Genomic DNA, 18030 nt, shown 5'->3' on the forward strand with positions numbered 1-18030 from the left:
TAGAATATCTGCTCAATGAGTCACACTCTTTAAAAAATATCCAATTAAATTTACATAATATGAAACGGTATCCTTAACTAAATATTATCAAAATGATCCCTGTAGATAACCTACTGTTATATTGTGAACAACAATAAAAAGTTTAAAGTAATATGTTTTATGTAAATGCATTTGTCTTAAATACAAAATTCTCGTGTCAGTGTTAGTTACCATACTCCTCCGAAATTCAGATTTTTATGAAATTTTATATATATTAGTAATATAAAATTTAATAAAAATTTTATATATATTATAGTAGATCTGATAACCGACTACTATCTATTTTTCATAGCCCTACGTAACAATTTTGATTAATATGGCAAAACAATATTTTCAGGGTTAGCAAGTAATTCTATATATATAAAACATATACATGTATATGTATATAAAACACATATAACATGTGTTCTTCGCAAATCTCAGCTATTATTAGTAACATTATTTTATTACATTGATAGTAAGCTATGTACTTACCCATAGGTTGACTCGTGTTGGTCGGAGTCTTGGATGATCCTGGTGTATTTTTTCCAGATGCTGCATTGGAATTGTGAGATGACTTCCGGCCGGGCTGCAAAATTATATAATGCTGTAAATATTAACATTCACTATAACATAGACCATGTTTTTTAAGGAATTAAAATATATGCATCATAATCTGTTTTTTCGAAGTGGTACTGGCACATCAGTGGAAAATGCTGGGATGATGGGTTTGATCAATATTCCAACGCGGCACATTCAGCAGGAATAATTATTTCATTAGGGTTAATCGCGTCGACTTAACAGGTACTAATATTACCATTATATACGCTACTCTAGCCATATTATACTTCTATTCATAGCCATACTATCATCACCATCAAATCTTCAGGTTAATTGTATACCAAGGCGAATATTAGCTATAGTATTCGAAATATTATCTTTACATTTCCACTTTGTTGCTAAAAGAAAGTTGTTCAGATTCTTCCTAATTGTTAACTAATGTAATAATATAATAATGGGTATCTTTTTTTTTATTAAGGATTTTAGGCCCTTAGGTCCGGTGCTAAGACCTGTAGTACTGCGACCTGCATAGATCTGATGTGCTCGCCCTTTTTCCAAGTTGTATGAAGGAACAAGAATTGTAGGATATTCCTAGGAGTGACGGTTCATCTCCTCAGGAGAGAGTGTATACTTTCCAAAGAAGATATTTCGTTTATGCATGAGTGTACTACAACCATATAGGACGTGCAGTGGCGTTTACTCTTCAGCTTGGCAAAATCTGCATATTGTTGTTAAACTCAGGCTAATATTACCACGACTAACCTTGTAGATAATCCTGTAACTCTGAACAAAAGTAAACGGACGAATAAAAAGGCCAAAATACAGAAACGTAATAAAACTATACAATTATTTGTGAAACTATCTGTAAACCTACTGTAATATCATAAAAGTCTGAAAACCATTGAATACATTATGTCATCTATTTAAGTTGATATAGATTAAATTATGCTCCTCTTTTTGTGTTACTGACGTTGCTACGATAAATTGACACACATTTACAAGCAATATTTTCTTATTGTAATTTTCTAAACATCCCTAAACAGTCAAGGCAAATGGCTAGCTAGACAAGTATTTACCTGTTTTGAAATAATGGCTTGTACTAAATTTAAACTTAATACACTATTTGTGAAAACATACATTTTTTTAGTTTTTTCTATCTATTGCGTACTAATATAAATGCGATTATTATACGCTAAAATATTTTTACTTAATTTATACAATCTTTTATATTGTAAACGTCGAAATTTATCTGTCTGTCTGTATGTTACCTTTTCACGATTACGATTATACGACTAAAGGAATTTAATGAAATTTGACAAATTCATTCATGAGACGGAAATCTTCTTACCTTAAAAAAGTAGATGACGAATTTTGATAATACCAGAAAAAAAATAAAAGAATTACTACGTACTCCTTTAGATTTAGTAGTGTGTGTTGGAGTTCCACTGCCACCAGCCATGGGTGAGGCTTCGCCTTCTTTCTCGCAACTCGAGTCGCTGGATTGACTGTCGTGCGACACGGGCTTGTAAGGCGGGATAGTCTTTACGTTACCGCCTTTTTTCTATGAAATAAAACCCATATTTTTATATGAAAATCTCGCGTCATGATATTTGTTCGAGGTCATAAACTTTGGACCTACTTAATCAATTTTTATGAAATTTGGCTCACTGGTATGTAATCTGGCGCCTTAAAAGATATAGGTTTTAATGATTTCAATGTTTCTCAAACGACGTATTAGAACTACTGTGACACAGCAAAGCGTAGTCAGGTCTGTTAATTGTAATATATATGCTATAACGGAACCATCACGTTACTATAAGTATGGTATTCATCACGAATGAGTACTAAGATATCATGTTTTCGTATCCTGTAATTTTACTACCATATCTCATAATTCAAGTGAAATACATGTCGCAAAGCATGTTGCTTGGCGGCTGGAACAGGTGAGACCCAGGTACCCTGGTACCCAGGGACATTTTGCACGAAGTACGTGGCATAAAAATAATAAGCAAATAACAGAATATCCATGCCTATGATTTTGTTAACTGTTATCATCATTGTCTTGACTTTATCCCATTCTTCGGGTTCAGCGCAGTATGTCATCATTTCCCATTGATCCCTATCGGTCGTAATACCTGAATTTCCCTCCTTTTATGAATATCATCTTTCACACAGTACATCCATATTCAGGATACCCTTTATTAATTGATAAGGTATGTATGTACAAAGGGAGATATAAATTATAAATCAAAAAATCTGTTTAGTACATATCCCAGATTATGTGTTATACCTACAGTGCAGAACATTAATTTGAGGCCGTGAATAAAGCAATTAACGGTCTACCTATAATCAAACTAAAACTGCTAGTCGACACTTTTGCAAACTAATGAATTATTTTACTATAACTTGCAAGGAAACTGAGAACTTGAAGTCCAATTACAACTTCAATTATTTTCTATAGATAGTAAGGAAAATTAAACAACTTGCTAAAACTAATATACTTAGTCTATAATTTGTATAAACTGAAGACATACAATTTGAGATATTCTAACATGTGTACAGAATTGTAAAATTACAGTATTTAAATGCATTTCAAAACTATCCTGTAGTACAGTTTGCGTATAGCGAACATGTAGCGAACGTAATCTAAACATCACAGGTTCATGCTCATGATAGTATGGTTGAGTAAAATCACGCATGAGTAAAAATCCGGTATTTTTTTTAAAAGGACCAAATGTAAATTTTGCATAAGTATGAAATAAGTTTTTCTTTAACACAAGTATTGCTCATTCTTGTGATGAATCTGCGTTCCGAATGAGTGATAGAATAAAAATTATGACGATTCAAAAGTACTTGTATGGAGTTTATTTCAATAAATATTATTTCTATTTCAAATTAATCTAATAGTTAAAAAAGGAAAACAGAATAGAAAGTAGTACGAAATCGATTAAACCTCTTCAATTATAAATAATAAACCATATTGCATCATTCGTTCTCATATAACATATTCAAAAACCGTAGTCACAATTATTATTATCATTAAATATTTAGGCATAATTATCGAATTTCTTTGATACTGTGTATTTATTTTAATACAATTTAGCAAAAAATATGGCACGTTTTGCTTCGCCTAATGTTTCGAATTTCATGTTAAGATTGCGAAATTTTGAAGAATCGTGCTATTTAAACATTGTCAAAATAATGTGTGATACTTAAATAATTTATGAACCTATTTCTTTTTTTTTCTTTGTCTTTTTTATCTATAGCATGTATGTATATGTTCTACTTTGTGCCAAATAATTATTCCAGTGTCATCTTTATGCTAAATTATGTAACATCGGCGTAATATGTTTTCCCTTCAATTCATTTTTATATACACTTTCTTGCATCATCTTATTTTTCACTCAACGCACACGTTTCGTTCGTCTTGTTCCTTTTTATCTTTTTCATCTTCATTCGTGTAGGTTCATTATACGTATGATAAGTCAAAGGTACAATCAATTCAAAACGTCGAGTTCGTACCGAGATCTGTCAAAAGACTAGTCTAACTCATTTTAAACGAGATTTTATGTAATTATGTAGTATTTCATATTACGTTTTGAATTCAGAATATAAATTTTATACCACGTATTCTATAAAATTTATGTCACTGAATAAAATAATGTAATTAGCAGGTATAACCCGATTCTATTAACGGTCCACATTCTTATTCAATAACTTTAAAAAAAAAATGCAATTTCTATATAATAAGTATTAATACTATTTCATATAAGTTCGAAATATAAATTTTACCACGTATGCTATAAAATTTCACTGAATAAATTAATTCAATTAGGAGGTATAACCCGATTCTATTAACGGTCCACGTTCATACATACTAACTTTCAAAAAATCATTTTCACAAATTCTGCATATTAGTACTAATACTATTTAATATAAGTCCAGAATATAAATTTTATACTACAGTTACTATAAAATTAATGCAATGAATAAAATAATTCAATTACCAGATATAACCCGATTCTATTAACCGTCAACGTTCAAAGCTCATAAACATAATAATACAACTTTCAAAACACTTTATTTAATTTCTGCATATTAAGTAGGTACTAATACTGACCAGCTTGCTGTAATGGTGTTGACAGTAGCCGCAGTACTTGACGTTGTCCAAGTAGTTGCCAGCCTCTTCGCAGAGCAATCCGAGGCGCTGAGCGCAAGTTACGTGGGCATACAATCTACACCCTACACGAGGAAAAACAGAAATAATATTAACCCAGAACATTACACACAGCGTCACCTAGTCCCAATCTTATAACCTTATATAGGTTCTAAACGATTGATAGAAATACTAAAATACTTTTTATTTGTTACTAGATGCACTCGCGATGTCGTCCGCGTGGAATTTAACTTTATTTTATTAAAATAAAAGTAGCTAAGTTACTCCTTATTCATATAGTCATACTCCATCCTCCTTACTCATACTCCATCAGCTATCTGCCAATAAAAGTCCCGTCAAAATCGGTCCAGCCATTTCAGAGATTAGCTGGAATAAACAGACCGACAGACAGACAGACAAAAATTGTAAAAAATGATATTTTGATATATGTACTGTATTTATATTTATATGCATGTAGCAATAAACGGTTATTTCAATATTACAAACAGACACTCCAATTTTATTTATATATATAGATGTATAGATTACATATATAGTATGCATACTACTATATATAGTATACTATATTAGATCATTACAATCACAGTCATGAATACAAATATTTGTATAGAGCGGAATGTACCCGCTACCACTTAAAAGAATGATGGGTATTTTTATAATATTGCTACTAAGAGAATTAACATTAGATTTGTTAATTTACTTAATAAGGTTATATATTTAATTAAAAAAAAAACAATAGAGATCTTGAAGAGCTGTTTTTTACATAAATATAGTTATTACCTATTTTTTTATAACTACCGAAAAAAATTACATTATTTTTCTTTAAAATGATATAGAAAAAGGCAATTCCTCAATAAAATATAATAATATTCATATTATCACAAAAAAATAGCATTTAAATATTTAATAAAATATATTGAACTATTCATAATTTGTTTATTTTTCAAACTAAGGAGTGTGAAACGACAACTGGTAGTCATGGCATATTTTAATCGTTAATGTAAAATCCGGAGACCTAAAATCTCGTGAAATACAAAACAAAATAAAATAATTTTTAACATATATAAAAATAGAAAAAAATAAATGAAGGGTGAGGTTATGACTCACAATAAATATTTTTTTTTTACAATAATTAAAAATATACGCTCTCCTGAAGCGTATGTATATGGCACCCATCGATACATAGATATAATAAGAAAATTTTATCCGAGAATAAGTATGATTAACTTAGTGAAAAATAAAAAAAATAACGATTTTATTTACTTATGTATTGTATAGGAGTTTTACAAACCTGATTTGTTGCACTGCATGCAAGCACCGGCTGTGGCTCGATGCGACTTGCCGGATTCTTGACAAATGTAACACGTCTGAAAGAACCTATATTGTTGAGCCATAGAAGATCTATATAGAGCATAAGTATGATACAATGCTCAATTTTGACAATGGCAATCGTCATACAAAGACATGAACAATACGAAAACTAATGCATAAGATTCCTCTTGGCTGATTCTACAGGGCTTGCTATTATATTCATATAATATTATTAATTCTCTTTATTTCATTAATGATAATCCTTTATATAATTTCTGATTATTTCCACTCTTTGACAAGCATCATGATCATCATCGTCATCATATAATCTATGACTTTTAAAAAGTTATTATGAGCATCTGCTCATGATGATATATCATGATATATCTATATCATTTCACGTAAATCACGTCAAATATCCCAACACATCTTATATAAAACTCTCGTGACAATGTTAGGTACCATACTCAACCGAAACTGTTGAACCGATTTTTATGAAATTTTATGCATATATAGTATGTCTGAGAATCGGCTACTTTCTATTTTTCATACCCCTAAGTGATAAGGGTTGTCCACTCCTTACTTTTTTTTTTATTTTTGGGAATTTTTTTAACCATTTATTTTCACCATTCTATCAGCAACCGCTATTTTTTAACAGCGATTTTAATTTATATGGCAAAATAACGTTTGCGGGGTCAGCTTGTAATATGTAAATAATCTTATACTCATAGTCGAATTGTTCTCAATAAATAAGTTTTCAAATATATACCGTTACGCCTTTCAAAGGCGTAAACTTTCAATGACAACCCTTGATGTTATAATGAACACAACAATTTAATTATCCATATTTCATTGGGTATATTTGAAACCAACGTGTCGGCTGGCGCGTACAGGCGCCACTCTGATATGTTATTAGTGTTTCCATCAACAGCGAGTAAGTCAGAAACTTAAATCGACATAATTTTTGATATCAGCCAATTTAGAACTAAGAACTCAATTTCATTAAATTAAACATTTGGTGATGGCTATATAAGTCCCATGATTGAGTATTGTAAGAAATGTTTGCACTCATTACATAGCTCTTAAAGTTAGCCTATTATAAATATTTAACAAGGTATATGATCAAGAAACATGTTGCGTCCGTGACAACATATAATTTAATTCCGATATAGAAGTGCTATGTATATTTCATTACTTTTGGTAAGTGGCGTAATATTGTAGGCTGAAACTATACATGAAGGTTGCTGAAGATGGATTCTTCCATGCAATGTATATTCTACTAAATCCATATTGTTATATCTCTGTATTGGCACATAAATAATAAACCCTTTGATAAAGAGTAAAATAGAGAGAACCCTTACCTTATTGTATCTTTCTGGTGGTATCAGCCTGAGTACTATTGGCTCCATAGACGTGACATTGCCAAATCTCACTTCTGGTATGTACAGTGCGCAAACAACGTGGGCCCACCCGCCTGTATCCGTACGTTTCAACGCTCCGGATTTCGCAGGGCAAAGTTCGCATCGCTGTAAAGTTACATTTTCCTATAACTTCATACCTAAATAAGTTTTTTAAAAACTACATATTTAGATCTATAATGAACAAAGATGTTGACTATACAAATGCTGCAATAGAGACTCTAATACCCAGTTTTCTATTACATTTCGTAATAAAAAATACACAAAAAAGACTAAAGGTTACAACATTCTGCATATTATATTATTAACTGTATATTAAGAAATTGATGATAATAAACAAGAGCAGCTTAGAAAATGACGGTAGTTGTTGACAATTGTTACGAGCAGAAGCACTTTGCTACCCGCCTTCTTAGGTTTTTATAAATACATCGTCATATATAATATTATCTCAAATATGACGTTTTTGGAATGTGGTTTGTTATTACCGATTAGGTACCGTTTTTCAGTTTTTTGTTAAAATTAGTGTTTCTTTATTAAGAATCTAATTTATCGAAATAATAAATTTTTTTAGTAGTTTTCAGTTAGTCAGTAAAAATATAAATTTATCAGAAAACAAACAAGAAAAACAATTTAAAAGACTTCTTGAATGATTAGGCATACATAATATCTACAAAGAGTTAATTATAAAGCTATCAAATCAAAATGGCTAAATATATTTTGTACATAGGAACACGGCAGGTACCGTAAACATCTAGCATATTTTTTATAACATACCATATATGGTATATATAAATGGTGTACAAGATGACAACTGACTGGGATGTAAGTGGTAACCGTCGCATATAGTCGGCAAGAGCGCAACAAACATCACGTCATCATGTGAGACCCTGTTACCTCTCATGTGCTGCCAGGTTTGAGGACTAAGCTGCTATATGCTTTATACCCTGTAATTTCACATATCTATATACTATTGTATTGTATTGTGGAATCTATGTGTGTGTAGAGGCGAGACTACTAAAGTAGCCAGACAAAATCCTCACAGAAGTGCAGAAGTATCCTGGTGTCGTCACAGGCTTCACGGAACGACTTCACCGTTTCGAGGATTTGTGTTTATTGATCTATATACTATCTATACCTAGTGTAAAACTTACCACTTTTCCTTTGGTTTCGGGACTTTCACACTTCCTGCAATACCACGGTCCAGTTGGTACAGTCACAATTCCGTAACATGCTGTAACAAAACAGCAAAATCAGTGGCAATGTATTTGTATGTTTTTTTTTAATTTACAGTAAGTTTGTAAGCAAACAAAATAATAAAGCAAATAAATTAAAATTGCATACCCTGGTGCACTGCAACTGTGCAACCATTGCCATCGCAGTAGACGAGCGGATTGTCAGGCCAACCTCGCTCGTCTGAGCAGACACAGCATCCTCCTATCATGTCCTTTTCCTTCATATTGAACTCAGCATTATTACTTTACACCCTAAAAATATCTCAATACTCATATCTCAATATTCATTTTTTTATTTCCAAATAATTATTTTGCAATGAATATGTGTGCTATAGCAATTATATGCATGAGTAATGATATGACTGTTGAAAACGTTATGTCCACAAGTAGTGAAAGCAAGGGGTACCACATATAATAGACTCTACATTAACATACAGGATGGAATAAGAAAAGTAACAAGTAAGGAATCCAGTGGAAATATCTTTTAACAATTTTGATGAATATTGAGTTAAAGCTGTAGATATTATTATCAAGATGGTTTAACACATAAGCATTCTGTTCAATTCTAGACTGCCAGTACTGTATACACTATTAAAACTCTCATTATTTAACATGCTGTGTTCTAAATTGAGTAATGTCATTAGAAATTAAGAATAAATATTTTTACGAAAATAAAAACATTCTCACATTGATCCAAAAAAAATATAACTTCCGTATCTGTCTACCTAGATGGTATAGTGAGAGTCATTGTCAACTGATATTGTAATAAATGTCCAGGGATACAAGAGCAAACAAATTGCCATTCCTTATAATTGTTATGATTTGATATTACTGTTTCTATCACCAGAGACAAGATAGCTTGTTCGGTCTTGTGGTTTAATATACCGCTTCACATCCTATGGTTGTGGGTTCGATTCCTCACTCAATACTAACATTCATGAGTAGTATCAGCCTAGGTATTCTCTATGTATATTATATATGTATTAACAAAAAAAAAGTATCCACATATATATCTCCGTTGTCTAGTACCCATAATACACGCTCTATTGAGTTTGGAACTAGGTGGTGCTGTGTGAATTATCCATATCTATTATTAAAGACAAAAAATGAAGGCTATTATTGGAACATAATTTATGTCAATATTTAATCATTGTCACATTTTACATACCTTACTTATATGAATATTGTATTTAAATGTATCTAAAATAATGAATGTTGAATGTAAGTCATACAAAATGTACTACAATCTCTAGATTGTATACTGGCAGTAAAGAAATTGCACACATTGATGCGGAATATGACAGTGTTATTAAGTAAGTACACAAATCAACATAAATATGAATGATATAGCTTTTACCATGTATTTCACCCTAATAATGAATATGAATTACTTCAAATTGTATTAAGCATACAATTAAATATTCACTGCAAGTTTTCATTCAATATATAATATATAGTTATATATGTTTTATAAAGTTACTGTTAAGTAAATCATATAATATTTAAAAATCATTACATTTAATTAGCTCATGCATGGTAGGGGATATTACAGTATATAAGAAAGATTGAAACATACTGGTATCTATTATTATTCAAAAGAGGAAGAAATATTGATTAACATAATATTGATTAAACTATGGAGCATCAGTATGTATTACCAGTAATACAAACCAGAAGTACATATATATATATATGTATAAATAAGGGGTAGCATATTTTTTTTCTTCCAGCACACCCTAAATGTAATACTATATTCTTTATATTCACATTGAAATGTCCATTATAACATTGCAATTATATTATCACAGTGCACAAACTAATTATAGTTCTTTAATATCTAGGGTTAAATGATCTTCTTTGTAACTGTTTAAACAAAATTAGTGATAACTACATGACTGATAATATGAGTGCAAAAGTTCATATAGAGATACATACAAAGTATAACATGAAGTGCAGGCAACTGACACCCACTGCAATGTATTGATTTTCTAGTATGCTATAGGTACATGGTACATTCATAACATACATTTATGTTTAGTTCTTTTCTATGACATTGCCAAAAGTTATTATGTTAATGAAAATGCTAAGAATGCATAATATAGAAGGAAATGTTAATCAACTTAACATAAAATTAAGTAAAGTTATATATTGTATTTAAGTAGGTAAAAATAGGGCCTCAGGAGAAATAATCAATGTTAGATTAAACCACTTTTTAATTTAATATACAAATCATGCATTGTTAATGTAATGAAATGTATATTATGCAACAAATCGTAATTTTATAGTGCAAATGCAGAGGTTAGTTTTGTATTGATCTGCGATTCTGCGTACAAGTTACTGCTCAGGAACCAAGCATAGCTTATACAATTTGAAGTATGTTTCTATAGGTGGAGAGAAATGCTGATTGCTAATGGCATGAATTAACAGCTCCCATCAATTGTATATTTACCAAAGAAACAAATATCTCTTCATTGTTGGAGATTTTAAAAAATCCGGTAACAACTCATTCATTCATCTTTAAATTTTGATTATTGACAAGCTTATCACCTCACCTGCGCCTACCAATAACGATAAAAATCAAGTCGAAACGACACAACCGAGACACATTAGAACATACACAATACTATATCTATTTTAAATGAACACTGGATTTAGATAATTAAACTGTTATCTTAAAACCCCCCCACGCTGCCATACGTATAATTATTTTAATTTTAGGCTGCCATTTAACTACACGCACAAGCCATGTTGAAATGGGGAATGCATTTTGTTTTGTTGATGCATTGGCTAGGAGTAGGAGCATTTATAAAGCTAGTTAGGTATATGAATTTCTTCAAACACACACCTTTTTTGGTACATTAAGAAAATATTATAAATTTTATTATAAGGATATTTAAAAATTATTGTAATTTTTCAATGGAATTAATCCGTAATGAATTGAAGTTTTGTCAAAAGTATCAATTATAGCGTTTACAAAGCAAGTCCTGTAAACGAACACATTTTTTACACTGTGGAAATAGCTAGTGTTGCACTAACAAAAAAATTAATAGCCTAGCACTTTCCGTAAGTAATCAATACAACATCGTAATGTATCGGAGATACACGAATTATAAATAGATGAATACAAAGAACCCATCCTCTTATATTTAACTAGTTATGCATCCCGGTTTCATCAGTTGTCTAATTTAAAACTAACGGTTGCTGATCCATTATATCATTCTCATGTGCTGTTTTCTTTTTGTAAAGTATTCTTGGCTACTTTATTTATTTTTGCTGATTATTAAATGTTGATATGTACATTGAATAGCCAAAAACACTCCTCAAGTATTATGCTATTAAATAGAACAAATTATTTATCTAGTCCGACTAATGAATTTATAAAAGGTTGTACAGGAAAGATGATTCCTAATTTTTGACAAATACCTCAGGTATATTACATTATCAAATACTCTTGCCGTACATTATCAAATACTCTTGCCGTACAGGTACATTGTAAGAGGGTATGTACATTGAAAAATAACAGTTTGAAGTTTTGTTCTAATTACACAGTGGCGAAGTGTGGGCTACGGTAGCTGTGCAGAGGGGGGTACGGGCCCGGCAAGCATATCGAATGGGGCGGCGCTAGCCAGTAAATATAGATGCATTTTAAGTAAAATATCAAACTTTGTTAAAAATCATGAAAGGCCCTAGGTCCATTAGTTTATTAATTATTTAAAAAACTGAAGCTACTCTATTTGATAATATTAAAATAAAGAGGATGACAATTATCAGTTCTTTATAGCGTATATCCATATACGACTACCTCTAAAAGAACCTGATGTGAAAGTGACGTTATAAAATATTTCAAAATATACAGGTTTAGTCTAGCTTTAGTACTAAACTTTAAGTACGTAGTACGTAAGTAAGTAGAAAAACTAGTGGTACTCATGAATAGGAACAATTTTACTAAAGACACAGACTACAGAAAGATAAAATTATCAAATGTCTTCTATCTATGTAGATTATTTTTAAACCTTCATATAAACTGCACAACATATATTTTTAACATTTCATCCTAAATTGATAACCAATTTATTACGAAAAGTAAAATATATTTTCAAAGTTCTAGTTTGTTTCTTGCGGATAGGGTTGATATTTATTAATATCTATTCTAACTAATTTAACTACCTTCATCAGCTACAAAGCTATAGCACCAATACCATTGTTGTAAAATTTTTGGAGTCATTGCTTTTAAAATTTGTACTTGCGCCATCTAGCGACAAATAGGACTACAGAATAATTACTATCTATTCGTCGATAGATGGCGCCAGTAAAAAATTAAAAGCTAATGCTATCTTTTACATTTTTGAATGCCGCATACAATTTTCGAGTTTCGAGTTGTATACTATACTTCTATCGGGTTATATTTCAGTAGCGAACATAACGCTATTCATTTGTAATTTTATTCGAGTACGCAGCAATGTAAACATTACAGAAAGAATATATATTTATAGATGTTTCTAAGTACACTACTTACGATTTTAGTAGGATACAAGATGTACCTATCTATGTAAATAAAAATTCCTTAAGGTAATACATATTGTTCTGATACGATTGAAGTTAGTACAGCCATAGACAATAAAGTATAGGAATAAATAAAATAGGCATACACAAAAATTGTTAAAACCCCATACTTCTGGTACTTATTTTTTTTATTTCAAATATAGAGACTGAACAAGCTGTTAGTAATAAAATTTCTATTAATTTTAAAGAATAAAGGCGAGGTTTTTTTAATTAAATAACCCCATATAGTAAATACCCCTGTTAATTAACACAGCGCCATCTAGTCCCATGCACAATAAGCACAGTTTGTGATGGTACTAGATGTACTGTTATTAATACTTGGATATTTTTTTGTAAATACATGCATAATAATAATATACATAAAAAACACACTAAACATACTACTCCTACTCCTACTCATGAATACTAATGTTTGCACCGTGCGAGGAATCTGACTTGCAACCATCGGAAGTAGTGAGCTAAACTGCTAGACCAACAAGGCCATCAGTACACTTGTTACTTTAAAAAATAAAGATAATTATATTGTGTTCGTATTGAAAAAAAGGATACGAGTAATGTATCTATCGCATATAGTTAGACTAATTAAATATTAGATCACCTATGTACGTGACGATAGGAGTTGAAAAAATAAAAACACTGAACGTGATATCTTTTTTCTCTAATGAATTACGATTGTAATAGGATTATTTCATATAACGCAAGAAAACGTGTTGATCATTTTAGCTGATTCTGTTAAAAATTAATAAAATTGATTATGTAACTTAACGTGTTTAGCTAAATACGTTTCTGGGGCTTTCCATCATTGTGTTTTCATATGCTACCGTTAAATTATCTAAATGTGTTGATTTATTTCTGACCTTCAAACCATGTGCGAAAAATATTAACGTAAAAGTCAAATAGGCTCGCAATGGGGAGTTCCTACCATGTTCCCACCATACCATGGCGTATTTATTAATATAATATAGTATCTACGCCTTATACCAATAATAAAGATTGTAATTATATAAAACAAAATATTTTTTAAATTAACAGTAGTTTCAAAGCCTATATGTAATGCAAATGAAAACACAAACAATCAAATCCTTCTTCTTTTTAACATTAGTATCTTTAAATAAAACTAACGAGTAACATTTTATGATACACAAAGAAGTAGAGAATTTAGTTATCGTTCTATACAATTACTTGCATGACCACTTTCTGCGATCTGTAACAAGTGTGTTTGTTTTCCCATTTTCTTTTCTACCATCGCGCGTACTTTCTCCGGCTGACGTCAGTTGGGAGACAGACTGTGAGGCGCCGTTGCCATCGATTTGGTATCTCCATTCAGCGTCAGCATCCAGGCCACGGTGACCCCCACCCACAGTCTTTCCTCTTACGTATTCAGACTCCCAACTCTCATTCGACTTTTCATATTGTCACGCTCTATATAAAGATGTGTAGGTAGGTACCTCTCTGTCACTTACTAATGACATTTTAGGGCTATTATTAATTTCAGTTTTTTTAAAGTCGTCTATGTGAATCTATTTCATTTATTACAGCTGTCAAGCAGTTTTATTTGTAAGATGTCTTTCTGTTGAAAAACAGTGAAATTATAAGGCAAATTACAGGTTAAGAGGCATGCTATGTTGGTCGTCAGGAATGCCAAAACCCGAGTGATAATGTAATGTACGTAGTGCTGTTCATGGACATAGATGATGGTTAACATCATTAAGGCAGATAACTTGTCAGACATTTGCAAAAAGAAAATGTATTCTTTTGCACTATATTTTGCTGCCAAGTAAAGCAAATATTTATAGTTATTATAAAAACAAGTTGCTTTTATTAATGTTTTCTAATACAAATAATGTTATAAATATTAATAGATTGCGAATGCGTGACGGTTTGGTCGCCGAACACTAGGCCTCCAAGCTATATCCGAACTTTATTCGATGCCTCGTTCAGAGGCGAAACCCGTGTCGTATGGGTGCAGACTCAATAACGATCAGAATTTGATCACTATTAGAGAAGAATGTAACGGTAGTCAAGTTACTACACTGCATATTTACTGCATCTAACACATGCTAATTGTAGCGGAATTAAACTAAATAATATATATCTATTCAGTATTGAAAAGGATTTCCGCGAAATAACACCTATTTCGATAAAAATTACAATTATAGGATCCGTAATTACAATGATTTATTGTAAGGTAGGATTTAATATATAAATCATCTCTAATGTTTGTGAAACAGGAATATAAATAAAGACGAGATATATACCTATTTAATATTCCATAGTTCAGATTGATATAGGTATGTTCTTCTGAATAAACATGTATTTCACGTAATGTGCATGTTGCACCAGTGTGAATTCGCTCACTGCTATTGCGTAATAGGAAATCCTATATCTATATGAAGTAGATCTCACAATTTATATTAATTTCATTTATTAATCAAGGTCCAAATTATGGTTTATGGCTACCCTTGTGAATCTTAATTCGTAGCCGAAATTGCATTATTGGAATGTTGCCATTTTTCAAAATTGATTTATTATGCAGAAACACTAATTCCAACTGATTCCTATGTACAGAAATTATTTAAATCAATTCGTTTGTGTCAAAAAATGAAACAATATGAAATAAAAATTGAAGTGAATAAAGCTTAAATTTTTACATTGTATTTCGGTTGAGGGTGGCGTTCTGTAGACTATATCGCACGGCCAACAGTATCCCTAACTTATCTATATGGAGTGGAAATTGGAAAATGGGTATGTAAACCTGTATTATTAATCTAGAATCACTAGAAATTAATGTCTCCGATGAAGGAAATAAACAGTATTTACTGTAATGTCAGTCAATTAATCTCATAATATAAACTTAAAATATGTCCTGCTTCAAAACTGATTCGACAAATCTTATGTCTTTTATTATAAATTGGATATGTTTTTAGAATGTAATGATTATATTTCTATAGGTAAACTTATTAAATTGTACTTACTACATTGATATCAGTCTGATCTTTCCCAATGTTTGTGAGCTCATTTGCTATTTGATCTTTATTTATTTCTATTTCTATAAATTAGGTTTTTTAATTTCTATTTCTATAATTTAGGTGTTTTATTCTGATTAGTATATTTATAATGAAAACAAAATAGACTTACCACATCTCGATATAGGTTGATATATCGTCTCCGATTTGAATAGTAGAATTGATAGTCCATTCTTCAATAGTCTGTAGGACCTACCTGATATTTATTTATGCAATTTCGGTACCATATCATAGAATCATTAAAATTCTTTGTCTTTATATAATTTAATTTAGAAGTTGTTAAAGAAAGTAATAAATCATTGACATGGAGTGTGCACCATGTCGCCCGTTTGGGCAACTTTGTGTCACCTATTCAGTCTGTAAAGCATGTTGCTTTTTGAGATCCGTCTTTGTCTTTCCATTTCTAAAGAATGTATATATTGTATTGTGATACACATAGTAGAGGCATCATATGAACATCTGGCGCTGTTCATTAAACAGTCACCCCTGAAATCATGTATGCCGTGAGGTTGTTTGTTACTCTAATGACATAAAGTAAAATAATATTTACTCATACTTTTATTTTACGCTTTTGAAGTCGACAACTACACGAAACTAACAAGTTAGGTATTTCGAACCGTTGCTTGTTGAGATTGTTATCAAATTATGACAGCAACACCACGTTATTACAGCCCATGTCCAGCCAACCTGTACTCGATGTGGACTATACATACGTTATTGGTAGTGATCGTCACATGTTTGTGTGTATATATTGTTGTCTCGAAAATCAATTACCGCACAGACGTCTGTGAATGCTTTGATTGACAACCGCATACTGCACCGTGATTAGTTAGTTAATTACTTTAGTATATATGTGTGATGGTTAGAACCTAAATTATAGCATAGTGATTACGGGAGAGTGTTAGAGCATGTAACCTCGGATTTAATATTTTGACGTTAATTGGTGCTATTAACAGATTTTGTAAAAAAGTATTATTGCTAGTGAGATTAGTGAGAACCGAGATATAAGAGAAAGTACTCGCAGAATGGATAACCCTAACATTATAAAAACGACCCTTAATGGTATGAAGCTTGGCGAGGATTTCCAAGCTAAGGTTTCATAACTCTTTGCCCAATAGTTTAAAGATAATACATAATTGGAAGCTTTTTAGGGCGTTGTTTTCTGTTGGAGTAATCTTTTTACAGTGTTGATGAATTTTTTAGCAGCAAAAATTGTATAATTTCAAACACAATATAAATATAATTTTAAGTTTAAGTTTAAGTTAAGTTAATGAATAAATAAATATCAAATATCAAATTACTGTATCTTTTAAATTACAGTTTCATTAATGTGTATATCGGATAATGCTACCATATCGGAGAAAATAATAGGAAATATTTTCTCCGATATGGTAGCAGAGCGTCATTGTTGTCAACGCATTATAGTAATTTCAGGATTAACGAAGTAATCAGACATAGGTGTGGCCGGGAGGAGTGGCGTCTGGTGTTGTTTCTATAGGTTTAATAATATTGACAACTAACTACCAATGGGACTATAGTGTACCGCGGTGATGCTCGCGTGTATTCAGAAAACCCTATGTATGTGTTAATCTAGGTCATGACCTACCTACCTGTGCACGAATCTCATTCAGTTGTTATTTCTAGTAGTTTTTGCTTCAAGAGAATATTCAAATGTACATCTATTATACAAATATACCTTTACGACTTTGTCGCGAATGTGGTAG

The 18030-nt window shown here is 31.1% G+C and overlaps 1 protein-coding gene across 1 annotated transcript in view; it reads right to left on the reverse strand.

Moving 5' to 3' along the window:
• Positions 1–11385, reverse strand: part of LOC131853016 (protein AF-10-like) — a 40366-nt gene extending 28981 nt beyond the window's left edge. Inside the window, exons 1-8 of the mRNA XM_059203808.1 lie at positions 11167–11385; positions 8827–8969; positions 8637–8716; positions 7429–7593; positions 6048–6123; positions 4700–4821; positions 1991–2140; positions 514–607 (exon numbers count right to left, since the gene is read on the reverse strand). Coding sequence (XP_059059791.1) covers positions 514–607; positions 1991–2140; positions 4700–4821; positions 6048–6123; positions 7429–7593; positions 8637–8716; positions 8827–8941 — 802 coding nt within the window. The 5' untranslated portion in view covers positions 8942–8969; positions 11167–11385. The remainder of the gene's footprint in view (positions 1–513; positions 608–1990; positions 2141–4699; positions 4822–6047; positions 6124–7428; positions 7594–8636; positions 8717–8826; positions 8970–11166) is intronic.
• Positions 11386–18030: the final 6645 nt, after the last annotated feature.

The sequence above is a fragment of the Achroia grisella genome, unplaced genomic scaffold (genome assembly GCF_030625045.1).
Source record: "Achroia grisella isolate CSIRO2021 unplaced genomic scaffold, CSIRO_AGI_Agris_v1 utg874, whole genome shotgun sequence".
Classification (NCBI taxonomy): Eukaryota; Metazoa; Arthropoda; class Insecta; order Lepidoptera; family Pyralidae; genus Achroia; species Achroia grisella.